General features: G+C 40.0%; 1 protein-coding gene across 1 annotated transcript in view; it reads left to right on the top strand.

The window, feature by feature from the left end:
• The window catches only part of reln (reelin), a 610589-nt gene that overhangs the window by 239878 nt on the left and 351207 nt on the right, over positions 1 to 19504 (top strand). The window contains exon 11 of the mRNA XM_053678020.1: positions 6712 to 6857. Coding sequence (XP_053533995.1) covers positions 6712 to 6857 — 146 coding nt within the window. The remainder of the gene's footprint in view (positions 1 to 6711; positions 6858 to 19504) is intronic.

The raw sequence follows: 19504 nt of genomic DNA, 5'->3' as shown, positions 1-19504 counted from the left end.
ACATATAAATGAGGATCATCACAATCATAAGAGCTAACAATATTCCTTCAAATGTTCTGAAGATGAAAAAATTCAAACTACATTTGGAGTAGGCAGAGATTTCTGTCATTGTAAAAAAAAAAAATATTACAAAGCATACTTTTATTATATTTCTGCACAGTTTTTAATTGGAATTATCATTCCAATTCTTCATGGGATTGTAGTTCATTCCTACATTAAAGATTAAGTGCACAGACTTAATCCATTTGTGTTATTTCATACAGTATCTTTGCTGATGTTAATATTATTCTAAAATGTGAAAAAAAATTTTTTTTAGAATAACCAAGAGTTTCAAAAAGTTAAAAAGTATTGTACTTTATATATATAAAAAAAAATCCTTTATTTAAAAAAAAAAATCATTTTACTTAATTAAATAAATGGATGAAATCCTTATTCTTGAAATCCACTATTCCATACCGCAAAAGCACTGAGAATGACGTAATCGATTTGGTGACCTTACAGTCTCAAACTACTTAAATATTTGTATATATCTCAATATTTTGCAATAAATATAAACTATATTGTTTCTATACTTATAACCAACAACAATTAAATCAGTAGTTTTATAATTCTGCATAGATTTTATTTGACTACATCATTCGCAATGCTTCATGGGATTGAAGTTCACTTTCACATTGAGGACGTGGTCTTAAGTACACAGTCTTGTAGGCATAGCTAGACCCATTTCACGGGGCTTCAGCCCCCCTGTTTTTCCATCTCATCCTCCCAAAAGATCTGCCCATGTTACTGTTGTTTTATTTGACCAAAATACATTTTTATTTGGGTGGTAAATAGCCACTGCTTAAATAAATAGTTACAGTCTGGTTGGGCTGCCGTCCAGTATGTGTCACTATCGCATAGCTCAACTTGATAATTCGGTTCATCATCAAAATGAAAAATTATTGAGCAAACAAGTTTGAATCTCGTTACAATGGGAAATTTTATAAAGGCTCTTTTTGGCTGAATTAGCGTAATCAGACCACTTGTTTTTCATCTTTACAATAATATCAACATCATGAAGAGGGACAGTTTACATGTAATGGACAGTGAAACATTGCATCAAATTTATTTTGGGTGCAGGCTTTTCTGAATAGGTTATTTCATAGCTTTGTTTAGTTATTATTTGATAATAAAGAATGAACAAATATTTAAAAACTTTTGACTGGTACTTTACTTTAAAAAACAATTTAACTTTACCTTCATTAAATAAACTTTTTTTTTCTTTTGACTAATGCAGAATATGTTTATAAAATAAACCATGGAATTAGCAGAAATAAACTACATTTTAGGCTTCCAATAAAAACAGATGATATTTATGATGATTAATTACAGCCATGTAAGAGAGTTTCAGAGTTTCCAAGTTTCAGTTTGGCACTGGCGGGAGCACTGGCACATGCGCCACCGGGTGGATATTCTGGGAAGTGTAACAAATGTATTTAGTTCTAAGAAACTGGTCTGACAAGTCCTGTGGCATTTTGCATTATAGGTTTCCTGATCCTGTATGAAAAAATGTGCATTTTTTAAGGTCACATCTGTAAGATTAACATATCACTAACTGCATGTGTTATTCATTTCATATATTAATTTTTGCTTATTTACATGAAGAATGGCAATAATTCTGGAGCTGACTATATAATTAGACCTTTCGTCTAAGTATAGTATTGGTTCCCACTCCTTGTCCTGGAATATTGCTACCATATTTTTTGCGAATTTCGATAACACTGTACAACAGTTCATCACTGTGCTGGGACACTATTCGCACTCAGCCAATCTTAGGATAAGCTCATTGGATGATCGTTGAACTACCAGCATCCATTATCCATGTCCATATGTATATGCATTTCCACAATAGTCAAACTATGTCCATCCATATCGATCTGTATATGCATCGGCACTTTACTTAGATGTTGTTTTCCAGTTTCATTTTTATTGAACATTTTCTGCTGAACATTTCTGCTGAACATTTCTGCTGAACTAAACATTTCTGCTGAACATTTCTGCTGGACATTTCTGCTGAACATTTCTGTTGAACATGTCTACCAAACATGTCTGCTGAACATCATCTTTTCTCTTCTCTCCTCCCCTCCCGTTCCCAAATATTCCATTGAGAAGAAAAAAAAAAACTAATTGAGCAACACAAAGCAGTAAACATTCACAGGTTTTTTTCTTCTTTTTATACTAACAAAGGAAAACAAAATTAAAAGTCACTGGGAGATAGATGGGTATTTAGCAGACTTCCAATGCAACAGTAGTGAACGTCTTGCTATAAGGGATGTGAAAGCAATAACATCCTTTTGTATAGAGCTCAATGGAACTGAGTCATCAGGAATCCCAAATACAGCAATCAATGGGCAAGGTTTTAAATCTACCCTGAGAATAGTGGACATGATGGTAAAAAAAAAAAAAACAGTCCAAAAACCATGGACATCAGGGCAGAAGAAAAACATACGGCCAAGATGGCAGGGAGAGCCATGGCATTTATCACACTTGTCCTCTACGTCCGAATACATCACAGAAAGTCTCGACTTGGACAGATGGACTCTATTTAAAACTTTGAACTGTATAAGTCCAAGACGAGCACAAGAAGTGGTAGACTGTACCCTCCCTATAGCATGTTCCCAACACTCCCCACTTATCTGTACTCCTAACTCTGTTTCCCAGGCATTCCTAATTTTGTTACTCGACTAAATTATGTTATCCAATGAATCGAAGAATGATTTTGGCAGAGAAAGAGGCACTTGCTGGAACAAGAAAAGAAACTTCGGTTGTATATTCATTTTGACGACATTGATCCTGCCAATTAGAGAAAGGGGTAAGTTACCCCAACTCTGAATGTTAGATTTAACCTTTGAGATAAGGGAAGTGAAGTTAGCTGATAAAAGATTAGATAAAGAACGTGTCACGTTGATACCTAGGTATTTAAAACCTGACTGACTAAATCAAAACGGTAGATCTGACTGCTGGAGAGAAAATGCTGCAGTATTGACAGGAAAACAGTTGCTTTTATCTAAATTTAATTTATAACCAGAGACAACACCGAAGGACTCCAGAACACCCAAGACAGCTGGCATAGAGGCAATAGGATCGGTTACATACAATAACAAATCATCAGTATATAGCGACAATTAGTATTCTACACCGTATCGAACTATTCCTTTAAACAAGGGAGAAGATTTTAGTGCAATAGACAGCGGCTCGATAGCGACAACAAAAAGCAGCGGGGATAAAGGACAACCTTGACGACACCCTCGTCCCAGAGCAAAATAATCCGAATAAATATCGTTTGTCTGAACCCTGGCATTAGGGGATGAGTAAAGGAGGCTAATCCAAGAAATAAACTTATCCCCAAATCCGAACTTCCTCAAGACGGCAAACAAATACTCCCACTCAATGCTATCAAATGCTTTTTCAGCATCTAATGAAATCACAATCTCAGGGAGCACAGACGAATACTTTGAATAAATTATATTAAAGAGTGTACGGGTATTAAAAAACAATTGACGTCCCTTTTATAAAACCATTCTGCTCTTCAGATAAAATATAAGGGAGCACATTCTTTAAATGAGATGCCATTACTTTCACCAACACCTTTACATCTGCATTAAGCAGAGACAGCGGTCTATAAGAACCGCAGGAGGATGGATCCTTATCCTCCTTAAGAAGCAGAGCTATCGTGGCTTGTGTCATGTTGGAGGCAAAGACCCACATTCCAAAGATTCGTTGAACATAGACAAAAGCAATGGAGCTAATTTTCCAATAAATGTTTTAAAAAATTCAACTGGAAACCCATCCAGGCCTGGAGCTTTGTTAGATTGCATAGTTTTAACTGAAATTAAAATTTCTTCAAGAGAGAATGGGGAGTCCAGTTGCATAACAGTATTCGAATCAATAACAGGGTTACAAAGATTTTGAAGAAATGCATTCACTTTAGTATTGTCTGTTGGAAATTCAGACTTATAAAGTGAAGAGTAAAATGATTTAAAAGTAGCATTAATTTCCATGGGATCTGTAGTGACAATATTGTAAGTGTTTTTTATACTAGGTATGAGACGGGAAGTGGCCTGTCGCCATAGCTGATGTGCCGGTAAACGACTCGGCTTGTCGCCATGTTCATAATATGAACCACGGGCATGTAACAATAAGCGTTCTGCCTCTTTAGTCGAAATAAGATTAAATTCTGCCTGCAAGTCAAGATGGTGTTTAAGAAGTTCTGCAGAGAGGTGCAACGCACATCTTTGATCGAGGTTACTGATCGCGGATGTAAGTTCATTAACCCTAGCAGTGCGTTTTTTATTACTGCGAGCAGAATAAGAAATAATCTGCCCTCTGATATAGGATTTAAGTGTCTCCCATAACAATGAATCAGAGGTGGAGTCATTCTGATTGAAGAAAAGAAAGTCATCAATAGAAGTAGAAATGAACTCACAGAATTCACTGTCTGCCAAAAGAAGATAATTAAATCTCCAAGGCGGTCGGCTACATTTATAAATAGAAAGATGAATATCTAATTGTAGAGGCGCATGGTCAGAAATTACAATACCCAAATAGTCAGAAGAAACTACACAAGAATCAAGGGTGCTGTCTATAAAAAAAATAATCAATCCTCAAATAGGAATGATGCACCTGGGAGAAGAAAGAAAACCTTTTAAGAAAGGGGTTACGGGATCTCCAGGGATCAACGAGACCATTCTGACACATAAAATCGGAAAATGTTTTAGACATTGCAGATTGATTCAGAGTGCGGGGATTAGACCGATCCAAGTTTGGGTCAATTACACAGTTTAAATCTCCACCGAAAATCAACAGGTGAGTATTTAAGAAAGGGAGATTGCTCAACAATCTATTAGCAAATTCCACATCATCAAAGTTTGGAGCGTATACATTTACCAACAATACCTGTCTTTGCATTAGAGTACTAGCAACTATAATATATCTACCATTCGCATCAGCGATAACGTTAGTGGAAGAAAACTGTAACCTTTTGTTAATTAAAATAGCGACCCCTCTTGCTTTTGAATTAAAGTTCGAGTGAAAGACTTGACTCACCCAAGGGCAGTGTAACCTTTTGATGATCTTTAATACGTATGTGCGTCTCCTGTAAAAATACTATATTGGAGTTTAAACGTTTCAAATGTGTAAAAACCTTAGATCTCTTGACAGGATTACCTATACCTCTGACGTTCCAACTAATAAATCTTAAAGGCGTGCCTGTCCCAGCTATGCTGGGATCCATATTACTACTAACTATTTAAATAAACCATAGGAATATAAATAGCCAATCAGAGCCGAAGTGGGACCTCCCCCCAACACACACCCAACGTCTTCATAAACTCCATACTTAGATGTTTTTTACATGGTTTACAATGTTGACAACATTTGTACTGCACTGCCACTTGAATTCACTCAAATATGCTGCTGTATCAACAATGTTTACACCCTACTTCACCACCACATTACACTCTGACACATTACTAGTTAAAATGATGCTTTAAAATCAAACAGACTGCTGTGGTTTTATTCTTCACTTTGATATAACTCCAGGAGGGGGTGGGGCGGGGAGTCATTTATACCTGAGAGGTGATTATAGCGGGGGAAGGGGAGATCCATGCGTCAACTGGCGAAAAAGTAGCAGCATTCATCCTCTTCAAAAACACAGAATTTCTTTGTTCCTGAACCCAGTCCCAGTCAGACTCAACTAAATCATCAACATCCATTTCTTGCATTGATTAAGCTGCTGGCTCAGCTTTCTATTATTGTGAAAAATGCCGTTTTTCTACCATTAATATGTGTTATTTTCAAAATTATATTTTGTTTTCATAATGCTAACTTTATTCTCAATATATTATGATTTTATTCTCATAATGCTACGACTTTATTCTCTAAATAGTACTACCTCAGTCTCATAATGCTACAACTTTATTTTTGAAACGTGCTCTTGTAGCCAGTCTGCCTGCTCTGTGTGGGGCTCAAACTAGCATCGACTGGTATGGGAATGAAAATTCTAAAGTGTACAGCCTATAGCATACTGTAGGTCACTAATGCATCTCTTGAGGCCAGGGAAGTGACGTGCCAGCTAGCCTCAGTTACTGTTAAATAAAAGTATAAAATTACTGTCAGTATAACATTAACACTATAATAAAACATTGGTCAAATATCAGAGCCTTAACTTTTAAATGACATATTGTCAAGATGAGGTAATTCATTTAACTGTTCAATGTAATGTAATGTCATGTTCACTAAAACTTTACAAATTAGTGTTTGCTCAAAGAATGTGGCACGACTGCCAACTAACAGACTTGTCTTGCCAGTGCTGACTGACTGAGTGATATACCACAGTGTACCGTGGCCTACTGCAGGATCACATTCTCTTTCTCTCGCATTTTAATGGCCACATTCGTAAATACAGCTACAGTACATAAAGATTGAGTAGGTCTATTTTATATGCTTTTTCATTTGCTCCAAAGACAGTAGTTCACAAATCTTGTGAAAACATGGGTTATTTGAAGGGGAAAAATTGATTATGTTACCTAAATTTATGTATCAAAGTATGCCTTACTGAGGAAAAATGCTTAATCCAAGAACAAGTGGTCAGTCACCTTCTGAAACAAAACTAGCTAATCTAAAATATTCTACACACCTTTTTTTTTTTTTTTTTTTTTTTATAATCACCAGCATGCCTGTCAGTCAGATGGGAGCTCCATGTATTTCCATGGTGAAGAGGGAGTGGGGCATAGCTATGCCTCCACCCGGGACATTGATCTCCACCGAGAAGATGGACACCGCTACTGGGAGGAGGACTTTGAGAACCCACCTAATGGGTGAGTGTAACTGTTATTAACATCATGCATATCACCAGACATGAATTCCCTCCCTGCAGTTGAAATGTGCCTGGAAATGGGTGCACATGGCTTAATACGTCATGCTCAATTGTGGTATCTGAGTACTGAATATCTAGGTCCTTTACATTACAGCATCATAAGCACTAATGTTATGGTGTATAAAATCTAGCCATTTAGCTTTGACATAGTAACTTTTTTTTTTTTCCTCTAAACATCGTTAAATGGTAATAACTCGTGTTGGACACATACAGGGTTGCATGCAAATGCATGTTTTAATTAACATACTCAAAGCAGACAGGTTTAGGGCAAAATCAATGCAAAACAATAAAGCATGTACATGATCATGGTCAGGTGATCAGCAAAGTGATTTAATTTGGCAGAGAGATAATCCAGGTTCAAACCAAGTAACATCACTAGTGTATACCGGGAAGAGACTTCACAGTGATTAAGTGAAAGCTTAGGTTAATTATGGGATTGTGAATAGAGGAAGCTAATCAGAAGGCCATTTTATGTTCCTGGGCAGATTTTTTTCCACACATCAAATTACTAAAACATTTGCAAACCATGTGTATCAATCTGGATATAAACAGATTTATACATAATTGATTGCATTTACACAAGAAATTTGTTATTCATGAAAATCCTGTAAGTTAAAAATATATCCTACTCCTGCTCCCAAACATGCAAAAATATATGCATGAGACGATTACAGTAATTAATGTAAACCTTTACTTGATCAACTTTAAATCATATAATTTTCATGGATTATTGCACTTCTATATATGGAACATATTGTTGAGTTTAAATAGCTTATTTTTTATTAAGTTTACAGCATTTATCATCAGACGGCCTTGGCCAGAGCTGCTTATACAAGTTCTTTGCTGTCTCTATCAAAAACAAGTCCTCATGCTAGTTCAGCTGGACAGGGACTAAAAATAACATCAAGAAAATGTTGTGAAAACTAGTCATTTTACAGTGGTGCTTCAAAGTTTGTGATATATCTGTATATCCACATAAATATGACCTAAAACTTCATCAGATTTTCATGTAAAAGTAATATTATACGTGATCTTTTTTTTTTTTTTTTTAAGGAAAATGATGCAATATTTCTTATCTGTGAATGGCAATAGTATGTTTACCTCTAGGATTATCAGTTTAATTTGAAGGTGAAATTAGAGTCCGGTGATTTCAAGCAATGGGATGACAGTCAGGTGTGAGTGAGTGCCTTGTTTTATTTAAAGAACAGGGATCATAGTCTGATCCTTACATGTTTGTGGAAGTGTATCATGGCATGAACAAATTAGATTTTTTAATGACCTTAGAAAAAGAATTGTTAAAGCTCATGAGGCTGGAAAAGGTTACAAAACCATCTCTAAATGGTTTGGACTCCCCAGTCCACACTCAGAAAGACTTTATACAAATGGAGGAAATATAAGATCACTGTTACCCTCCCCAGGGTAACAGTCCCCAGTGGTTGACCAACAAAAATCACTCCAAGAGCAAGATGTGTAATAGTCTGCAAGGTAACAAAGGAGCCAGGGTAACTTCTAAGCAAATAAAGTCCTCTCTCACATTGCCTAATATTAATGTTCACCATCAGGAGAACACTGAACAACAATGGTGTGCATGGTAGGGTTGCAAGGAGAAAGCCACTGCTCTCCAAAGAGAACATTGCTGCCCCACTACAGTTTGTTAAAGATCACATGGACATTAGAACAATATTTTGTGAATTGATGAGACCAAAATAGAATATTTGGTTTCGATTAGAAGGGCTATGTTTGGAGAAAGGAAAACACATTCCAGCATAAGAACCGTATCCCAACTGTCACATATAATAGTATTATGGTTTGGGCTGTTTTGCTGCATCTGGGCCTGGACAACTTTGCATCATTGATGAAACAATGAATTCTGAATTATACCAGCAAATTCTAAAGGAAAATGTCAGGATATCTGTCCGTGCACTGAATCTCAAGAGAAAGTAAGTCATGCAGCAAGACAACAACCCTAAGCACACAAGTTATTCTACCAAAGAATGGTTAAAGTAGAATAAAGTTAATGTTTTGGAATGGCCAAGAAACATTAAGCAAGCAGTGTTCTTGTGAGCAAACCTACCAACATCCCAGAGTTGAAGCTGTTCTGCACTGAAGAATGGGCTAAAATTCCTCCAAGCCGAAGTGCAGAACTGATCAGTAGTTGCTGGAAATGTTTAGTTGCAGTTATTGCTGCAAAGGGGGTCACACCAGATACTGAAAGCAAATGTTTACATACTTTTGCCACTCACAGATATATAATATTGGATCATTTTCCAATATAAATGACCAAGTATAATATCTTTGTCTAATTTGTTTAGGTTTTCTTTATCTACTTTTAGGACTTGTGTGAAAATTTTTATGATGTTTTAGGTCATTTATGCAGAAGTATAGAAATTTCAAGCACCACTGTATATTATTAGCATTAATTAAAGACGGCCTTATCGGCCATCATCGGCTGACATTGCTGGTCCCAAGCCCAGATGAGAAAGGAAGAGGGTTGGGCATTGGGTTAGCAACCCGTCCCCATAAAAAATAATTGCTATGGAAACAGTAAGAACATCAACAATTTCTGGTTATCGTGGTGGAGGAACAGATCCAAACCATGTGATGGTGCCGGAGGAAACCAGTAATGGTGTCCAGTGCCAAAAGAGGGATACGATATTCTCTGCATGGAACAGCACTCGCATTGGAAGTGGAATGCGAGGACTCTGTAAGTGGCCAACTCACTCAAATAATGCAAGCACTCAATGACTAGCAACTAGATGTCCTGGGCATCAATGAAGTCAAGTGGATGAATAGTGTCCAAACCAACAGTGACAGCAAAGGTCATCCTGTACCTGAGACATGAAGAATTACACAAACATGGTGTTGGCCTGGTCCTCGGGGGGAGAGCAGCAAAAGTCCTCATCAGCTGGAAACCCACCAGCAATCGGATAATTGCAGCTTGATTTGCCTATGCTCACGCCAAAGTGACCATCATTCGAGTATATGCACCAACAGAAAATGCAGAAGGCATGGTGAAGGATGAATTCTATGAGCAATTTCAAGATGTTTTCGACATCCAAAAGCCATGACTGTAAGATCCTACTTGGTAATTTCAGTGTCCAGTTGGCTGGTGTTTGACAGGGCTGTGAGATGGAGATTGGAGCCCACATAATTTCCAACTTCCTTAGTGATAACGGAGGACAGCTGATATTGTTCTGTGAACACAATGGCTTATGTGTCAGGAAATCATACTTCCAACTGTAGATCCATAAGAAGACTTGGCAATCACCAGACGGGCACACCCCCAACAAAACTGACTTCATCTGCATTAACCAGAAGTGGAGATCATCTCTAAACTATGCTAGCCTCTACTGAGCAGCAGATGTTGGATCAGACCATTATCTAGTCGGGGCGGATATCAAGCTTAAACTACTAAACCAAAGGTGGCCCACACCATAGAAACAGTGGAGAAGCTCAAGGAATCCACAGTCGCTGATGTGCAGGAACTCTGTACTAACTTCAGAGACACCAATATGGCTTGCATGATGAACATCATTAGACGGCGACGGAGAGACATGAGGATATCTGGTCCTTGCCATCCATGTCCCTGAAGATCAAGCTTTGCATATTTACCTCCATTGTGGTACCGATGGCAACCTATGACATTAAGACCTGGAAGGCATCATGATTACTTTGGATGAACAGCAGTTCAGTTTTGCTGGGATTAAGTTTCAGCATGGCTGCCATCCATGATAACATGTCTGCCAGACATGCTGAGATCGGAGCAGAAACAAGAGGGTCTGAGGGAGGGAAGGAAAGGATGGAGGGAGACCCTCTTGTTATGACCTCACCTTTTCAAACCATGCAAGGATATGCCCTCACCAAGAGATCGAGTATAGAGGGAGAACAGACTGTGGGACATCAGTGGAGAGTCTATGGGGAGCAGATTTGGTTCCACTCCACATCACCTGATATGAGCGACCTTCCAGGTAGGAAGTAAACCACTGCCATGATGTACCACAAATTTTAAGACTCATGTGCTTGACTGTGTCAAACGCTGCTGAAAGGTTGAGAAGGATGAGGACTGATGACAGTTTGGCTGATCTAGCAGCATGAAGCTTCTCAGTGATGGGCAAAATGAAGTCTATGTGGAATGTGCCGCTTTGAAGCCAGATTGTTTAGGATCTTGGAGGTTGTTCTGCGAGACATAGAGAGACAGTTGATTGTAGACAATGCATTTGAGGATTTTAGAAAGAAAAGAGAGCGATGATACCAGTTGATAGTTGCTGATATCAGATGGCTCCAAAGTGGATTAAGGATGGGAATGACCCTGGCTTTCTTGAATGTAGTTGGTACATGACCACATGTTATGGAGCCATTGATGATAGTAGTGATGAAGGGGAGATGGTCTTGACTGAGGGTCTGGAGCATTGTGGAAGGGATTGGATCCAATGGGCAGGTGGTAGGATAGCAAAACAAGATGACTTGCAGGATCTCTTCTGTTGCTCTTGTCATCATCGCACACAGGAAACTCCGATTGGCTGTCCACATCCTCTGAATGGAGAACCATCAGATCCCCAAGACCACAATGACATGCGTATCACCAGGCACCAAACGTCAACAAGGATGCCCCCAAAACATGTGGAAAAGAATGTTCACCCAAGACCTGCAAGCATTGAACATCACATGAGATGATGCTGAGACCCTGGCCAGAGACAGGAAATGCTGGAGAGAACTTACTGCCCAATATGCTACATAGAAGCACCAGTGCATTATCTACTGTTTCAGATTCTGTTAAGAGTGGAGACAGGTTAGAGAATTATGATCACAATAACCATTATTTCGTTTTTTTAGCAGTTTGGTGAACTTAGAGACTCAGTCATTCAGACTATGAAATAATGCAAGTTTGAGAGGATAATTACTCCATGAGAAGAACCTGACAATGGATAACTATATACAGTATCTTACAAAAGTGAGTACACCCCTCACATTTTTGTAAATATTTGATTACATCTTTTCATGTGACAACACTGAAGAAATTACACTTTGCTACAATGTAAAGTAGTGAGTGTACTTGTATAACAGAGTAAATTTGCTGTCAAATAGATTTGATGCCATTTTTACTGTTAGATACTCAAATGCAAAGACTTGCAGAGTGTGTATGATTTTATTTTGAAAGTCCACAGTTCACAATCTGCACTTAAATACAAACAAACAACAACAAAAAAACAGGCTGAGAATCATGTGAAGCACATCCGTGTTACTGACAATTTTATGCCTATTCAATTCAGATGACCAGTTATTTAAGCATGTAATTTTAATAATGAATGTACATTAATATTGGGGCGGCTGTGGCTCAAGTGGTAGAGCAGACTGTCCACTAATTGTAGGGCTGGTGGTTCGATTCCCGCCCACATGACTCCACAAGTGTCCTTGGACAAGACACTGAACCCCAAGTTGCTCCCGAAGGCAAGTTAGCACCTTGCATGGTAGCTCTGCTACCAGTGGTGTGTAAGTGTGTGTGTGAATGGGTTAATGACACACAGTGTAAAGTGCTTTGGATAAAAGCGCTATATAAGTGCAGACCATTTACCATTTAGTATTAAGTTTGTTACAAAAACTATGATGAAAAATGTTTGTCAACAATTTTTTTTCCATGACTAAGATGAGATGATGACGAGCTGACAGTGATGTCATTTGAGACTAACTGTGACTATTAATATGTAATTGTCACATCACAGAGGTAAGGACAGATGCAAATGCAGAATAACAGTTGAAATGTTTAATCAAGGTACAAAAAAACCACAAAACAAGACTTATAAGAACCAGGACTTAGAATGCCGTGAGACAGAAGGATAAACCCACATAACGAAAGACAAAAGTGCAGTGAAAACTGTGGCTATATATACACCTCGTGCCCATTAACATCAATCAGATTCAGTTTCAGGTGGTCATGTGATGATATGTGGGGCAGTGGCTGCTGGGAACTGTAGTCTTAGTTCTTTTCTGCTATTTATATGACCGATCCCCCCTTTAATACGCGGCTCCCGACGCTCATAGTCCGTTCAGGAGGGGGTCCCAGACACAAGACATGATGTCCTTAAGCACTTTAAATTTCATTGTCTCTCACCCTCGGGGGGTGGACAGAGAGCGCTTGCCGTACTCTCTGAGGTTCAGATGTGGGGCGGTCTTTTCCGCACCGCCGAGTAATGACATGATAGCTCCGGCCTGGCTTGAATGCAGAGCGACGGCTGCTGCACAGCCAGTTGGGGGAACAAAGCTCAAGGTGGAGCCCAAGGGGGAAGCAATGTTCACCATGGACAAGTCGCGTGGATTAGGTGTAGGTGGTCATGTGGTGATCCCGTGTGGTGGAGTGGCTGTGAGAACTGTAGTTTTAGTCCTTTTCCGCTACTTACATGACAGCAATATTGTTGATGAAAAAAGACGAGACTAAAATGTAGTTTAAAAAATTTAAGTTTACCCAAACTCTCTTTAGTTTCACAGACAAAAAGAGTAAACAAAGTATTATAGACATTTTTTTCAGTTTCCTTTCCTGTGTGGGCAGCATATCAGGACTAAGCAAGTACAGTGCGGAGCACCTTTCAAGTGAACATTCATTTTTGCTAGACTCAGGGCTGGAAATAGGGGTACACAGGGGCACTGAGTCCAGGGAGTGAACATTCAATGGGGGATGTCCTTCCAGTTTAAACTGGCTAAGGTTTTTTTTTTTTTTTTTTTTTTTTGGGGGGGGGGGGGGGGGGTGGGTGTCTTTTTTATCCTTTTATCTTGCGAGTTCCACACATAGGCTTAGTGGGGGTATTCTGCTAGTTGCATATTCTGCGATATGTTGACTTTTGTGATATGGCCACAATACCTACAGTTTGCAGCCACTGGGAATGCTTCTCTATCAGCGCGCGTTCTCACAGGAGCAATCAGACCGCCTCAGGTAAATTAGCGGAGTGTTATGAAGCCAAACATCATAACAGGAATCATAGATTGCGAAGTATCATAGCTTGCTAAGTATTATATCCACAGTTATGTTAGTCTACATGTTTATTACAAATAGAAACTTCCCAGTAGTTACAAAGAGAGATATGTAATGTTTGTAAAGTGTTTTAGTTGTCATTTATGCAGATTCTTTGCTGTATCACTTTCAGTTTTTTATTGCAATGACACAGGCAATCACTCTTACTTTTGTTAATAGTCAAAAAAGGCAAAAAAGAGAGAGAAGTGTTTGAATGGGAGAGAGACAGTCTCAGAGGAGACAGGAAATAAGTGTAATATTGTTATATATTATAGAGGTATTTATATTTACATGTTTATTAGGATTCCTCGGTCAGGAATACTACTACTACTACAGGAATACTACTCCTAAACCACAAATGGCCCACATGAGCCATAGGTGGTGCTACAGGCCACACTCAAACTCTGTGATTTTCCCTCCACCACGTAAGTCCAAAATGTCTGAAAATTGGTATACATGCTTTATTTCTCATGGGGAACAAATCATCATTGGGACCCATAAAGTCTGCCATGATAGATTTTCCAGTACATTGAAAATTTGTCCAAAACTACAAAAATCTTCACCTCATGAACCATAGGTTTGATTGACATGAATTGTGGTACATGTGTGGGACACATGTCTTTCTACAGGGTGATAAGCAATAAGGAATGAAATGAAAATTGGCCAAAGTATTGGTGAATTGACAATTGTTGCACATAATTCTTGTGTCCATAAATTAATGGAACATTAACCTATGGACTTGATCTGTGCAACACACAAAGAGGACACTACAGTATGTTACCATGTGCTATGGCAACCTCATATCTCCAAAATCAATGACATTAAAAGGAATAATAATTTATCGCTAAACTATACATCCGCTAGTCATAAAACAGATCCTCCAATTCAATCACCAATTTATATTAAGACTCTTCACAATGTTGAGTAACAAATCTGAGAAATGGGTGAAAGTAAGATGAAAAATAGATTTATTGTGAATATCTGCATGGTTAAATGGGAGTGCACTCTGCCAGTGGATGTCTCCCTTCCTCCACAATCCACGCACACTCGAATTCTCACTGACTGCTTTACACGCACATAAGTTTGGGGCCACACACACGCATCCATGGCTTTCTGGCAAGGGTGGGCTTATGGTCTATTAGGCAGACATTTTGTGGTTGATTTGGCCACATCTAATGCTAACAGAAAGAATAAGTTGTCTTCTCCAGAAACATGAAGCTTGGTCAATTTTGCTAAATATTGTTCTACTGTGGCACACTGAAACTTGAGACTAAACTTACACTTCTCAGAAAGAATGGACATAAACAGAGTAATGGGGGTGCTACAGGCCATGCCTCAAAGTTGACATATTCAAAATGATGGAATTTCGACCCTGCCAGGCCAAAATGGCTGAATATTAATATGCAAGTCTTGCTGCTCATGGGAAACAAAAAGGTCTTAAGAACCCACAATGTCCACATGATGGATTTTCTCTACAATGATTATTTGTGGAATATTTAAAAAATGAACTTAAAATCTGCCATTGATCCAAATGTGTTGAAATGTTGTGTCTGTGGGATACATTTCTCTACCATGTCAATTTTGAAATGGTCCACAATCTTTGCTGCTTGCAGCTATATTATTTATTAGTGCTGTCAATCGATTAAAAATTTTAATCCAGTTAATCACAGTCATGGGCTGTGATTAATCATGATTAATTGCAAATTTTAAATATGATTTACTTGTAAACATGCAGTGTTATAATAAATAAATGCATGAGAAACTGGTTTAAGGAAACAGATTCTTCAGTTTTATTATCAGAACCACAAGTATTAACATTAATGTTACGAAACGTAGACTGGAGGCGGATGCAGGTGCAGGTCAAAGTCTTTATTAATTAGCAGGCAAACAGAACTCAGGGAGCACGGTCTCTACTGACTATACTTAAGCTCTGGACATCTAGCTATGACCGCTAGCATGCTACACGTTAGCACATACCGTCATACTTCCTTGACATGACAAACATAAACCAAATAATACTGCCCCAAGTGCGCAGTCACCGAGGGGTTTAAATAGTCAACATAATCAAACCAAAACATGAACACCTGGGGCAAATCAGAGACATGATCAGACTTAGATTAATGTCCAAGCAGGAAGCAAATGAAAACAAGAGTCACGTGACCAGTCAGAAGCCGTGCCGCAGTGCCCTCTGCTGGCCGTGGCGTAACAGAACCCCCCTCCAAAGGGTGCTCCTCCCGGAGCAGCACCCCCAGCAGGGTTGAAAGTCGCCGCCCCTGGAACGCTAGGCATCGGCTCTGGAATACAGGGCGCCGCCCCCGGCGGCGCTGGGATGCTGAGCGCCGCCCCTGGAACGCTGGGCACCGTCCCTGGATCTTTGGGCGCCGCCCCCGGTGCCACTGGAGGGCTGGGCGGCCTCCTCGGCCGGGCAGGGCAGTGGGACGGCCTCCTCGGCTGGGCTGGACAGCAGGACAGCTTCCTCGGCCGTGCAGGGCAGCATGACAACCTCCTCGGCTGGACTGGACAGCAGGACAGCTTCCTCGGTCGGGCAGGGCAGCGGGACGGCCTCCTCAGCCACCTCAAGCTGTCCCTCTGAGGTCGCCATGTTGACCTCAGGTAGGAGCTCCACAGCTGAGACCTCCCCGTAGGCCTCAGGCTGGAGCTCTGCTGTCCTCATTGCCCCCCCCAAAAAATTTCTGGGTCAGCCTTCACCTCTGGACTGCGCAGCATGGTGTACCTCCCCTGCAGTGGGAAGCCCCAGATGCTCAGGTCACTTTGCTGGCTGCGTGGCACTGTACAATTCCCCTGCAGTGGGAAGCGCCAGATGCTCAGGTCACTTTACTGGCTGTGTTGCACGGCGTCGCTCTTCGGCGGCAGGGACGGGGTACATGGCGCGAGGGATGACGCTGCGCGCAGCTCGGCTTTGCACTGAGCAATTTCCTCTTCGAACGGTAAAGCGCCAAAATCCTGGCCTCTTCGGCGGTGCTCATGGCGACCTGCTGCTTCCGCATTTTGGGCGCAGTATTCTGTTACGAAACGTAGACTTGAGGCGGATGCAGGTCAAAGTCTTTATTAATTAGCAGGCAAACAAAACTCAGGGAGCGCAGTCTCTACTGACTATACTTAAGCTCTGGATATATAGCTACGACCGCTAGCATGCTACACGTTAGCACATACCGTCATACTTCCTTGACATGACAAATATAAAACAAATAATACTGCCCCAAGTGTGCAGTCACCGAGGGGTTTAAATAGTCAACATAATCAAACCAAAACATGAACACCTGGGGCAAATCAGAGACATGATCAGACTTAGATTAATGTCCAAGCAGGAAGCAAACGAAAACAAAAGAGTCACGTGACCAGTCAGAAGCCGTGCCGCAGTGCCCTCTGCTGGCCGTGGCGTAACAATTAACATGTTTAAGTGTTCAATAACAATCTCTTAAATTGTTGAGTCATCCATTTGAACTGCAGACATATTTAGCAGAAACCAACAAATGTTACAAAGTAATGTCTGCTACAAAGTCACAAATAGCTCACCTGTACATTTTTGCATAGTAACATCAGCTCAAATGAATGCAACAATAAATCAATTTTATTTTATTTATTTTTATTTGTATAGCGCTTTTTACAATAGACATTGTCTCAAAGCAGCTTTACAGAAATATCAACACGGTATACAGATATTAATATTGCGAATTTATCCAAACTGAGCAAGCCGGTGGCGACAGTGGCAAGGAAAAACTCCCTAAGGTGTTAAGAGGAAGAAACCTTGAGAGGAACCAGACTCAGAAGGGAACCCAGCCTCATCTGGGTAACAACAGATAGTGTAAAAGTAAAGGAAAGTTCATTATGGTTTAATATGAAGTCTGTTTGGCCTTAGAAGCAACCGTAGTCCCAGCAATCTGCACTGACTCAGCAATGTTACTGATAAGTCTCTGAAGCAACACCCTAGCCAGGATATTACCAGCAGTAGAAAGAAGTGATATGCCCCTACCATTGCCACAGATAGCCTTGTCACCCTTGTTCTTATAAATGACAACAATGTTTGCACCTCTCCATTGTTGTGAGATGTCCATGCCTTTGTAACCTATCGGTAGAGGGTGCACATACACATGTACCATTCAGAGTCCTGGTTAAGCAGGGTGCCAAAGTGTTTAGCACATCTCAACAGGATACCATCCTGATCGTTCAGAATCTTTAGACAATCTTCTGTCTTCAGAGATGTGACACAACAATTTATTGGGCCGGAGATGGTTTTTACAGCATTATAAATAAATATGAATGCCATGTTTATCAGGAAAAGACTGGATTTCATGTGCCTTTTCAGTCCACCACTTATTCTGGATGACCCATGTTGTTTTTTGCACTTTTCTCCGTACTACTGGTCAATCCTGCCTGATGTTGTTGTATGTAGGGTTATCTAAAGTTGCCCAATGTGCTTTGTGCTTTTCCTCAAGTAAGTTGTTGATGGTGTCTGTGTTATTGTCAAACCAGTCTTTGTGGTTCCTGCTCTTATGGCAGATGGATTGGGCTGCTGCATCGTAGAGCACAGAGATGATATAGGTCCACTGTTGTTCCATGGTGTTTTCTGGGTTCAGACAAGGTTCCAACTCACTTAGTTTCTCAGCTAAGAGGCGTTGGAACTGGCTTCTGGTTCCTTTACTTACTTTTGTGAACATCCTTGATGTCCCTATTCCTCTGTTTAGAGCGAGGGTGCATCCAAAAGGTCTTATACTTGGCCTTCTGTTCAAAGATCATGTTAGTTATAGTAAGGTTATGCTCAGAGCAAAGAGTAAGTAGCCTCAAGCCATTTGCATTCACCCTGCCAAAACCATGCCTACCTAGTACTCCACCCCATATCCTGCTGTTCTGTCCCACCCTAGCATTGAAGTCACCAAGCAAGAGGATCTTGCCAGGGGGATGCGGAGGATCATTGGCCTTTTACTAATGCCAACAAGTGTTTCTGTGAGACTTTCCACCTGGGAGGGAAACCTTTCCAGAAGAAACTGTAATCCATCTCTCCCTCTGTAAGAGGGCCTTTATCCAGGAGCCTGGTCTCACTCAGGATGGCAATGTCAATGATGTAGCACCTCAGCTCAGCAGCGATCAGAACTGGTCTCTGGTGAGGCCCATCAGAGATTTCAATTCAATTCAATTAAATTCAATTTTAATTGTATAGTGCTTTTTACAATGGACATTGTCTCAAAGCAGCTTTACAGAAACAAATAAACAGGGGATACAGATTTTAATTGTGTGGATTTATCCAAATTGAGCAAGCCGGTGGCAAGGAAAAACTCCATAAGATGTTGAGGAAGAAACCTTGAGAGGAACCAGACTCAGAAGAGAACCCATCCTCAACTGGGTAACAACAGATAGTGTAAAAGTAAAGGAAAGTTCATTATGGATTAATATGAAGTCTGTTTGTCCTTAGAAGCAACTGTAGTCCCAGCAACCACAGTGTGTGTGTCCATCTGGAATTGGAGTAGATGAGAACTCCATCCAGAGGTAGGTCATCCAAACAGATCAGGATCTCTAGTATCTCCTTAAAATCATGTGTGGCTTGGCAGAAGGAGAGAGGGAGAGAT

Source organism: Ictalurus punctatus, chromosome 4, assembly GCF_001660625.3.
Source record: "Ictalurus punctatus breed USDA103 chromosome 4, Coco_2.0, whole genome shotgun sequence".
NCBI lineage: Eukaryota > Metazoa > Chordata > Actinopteri > Siluriformes > Ictaluridae > Ictalurus > Ictalurus punctatus.
The sequence above is the reverse complement of the archived record's forward strand: the minus strand, read 5'-3'. Positions and strand labels throughout refer to the sequence as shown.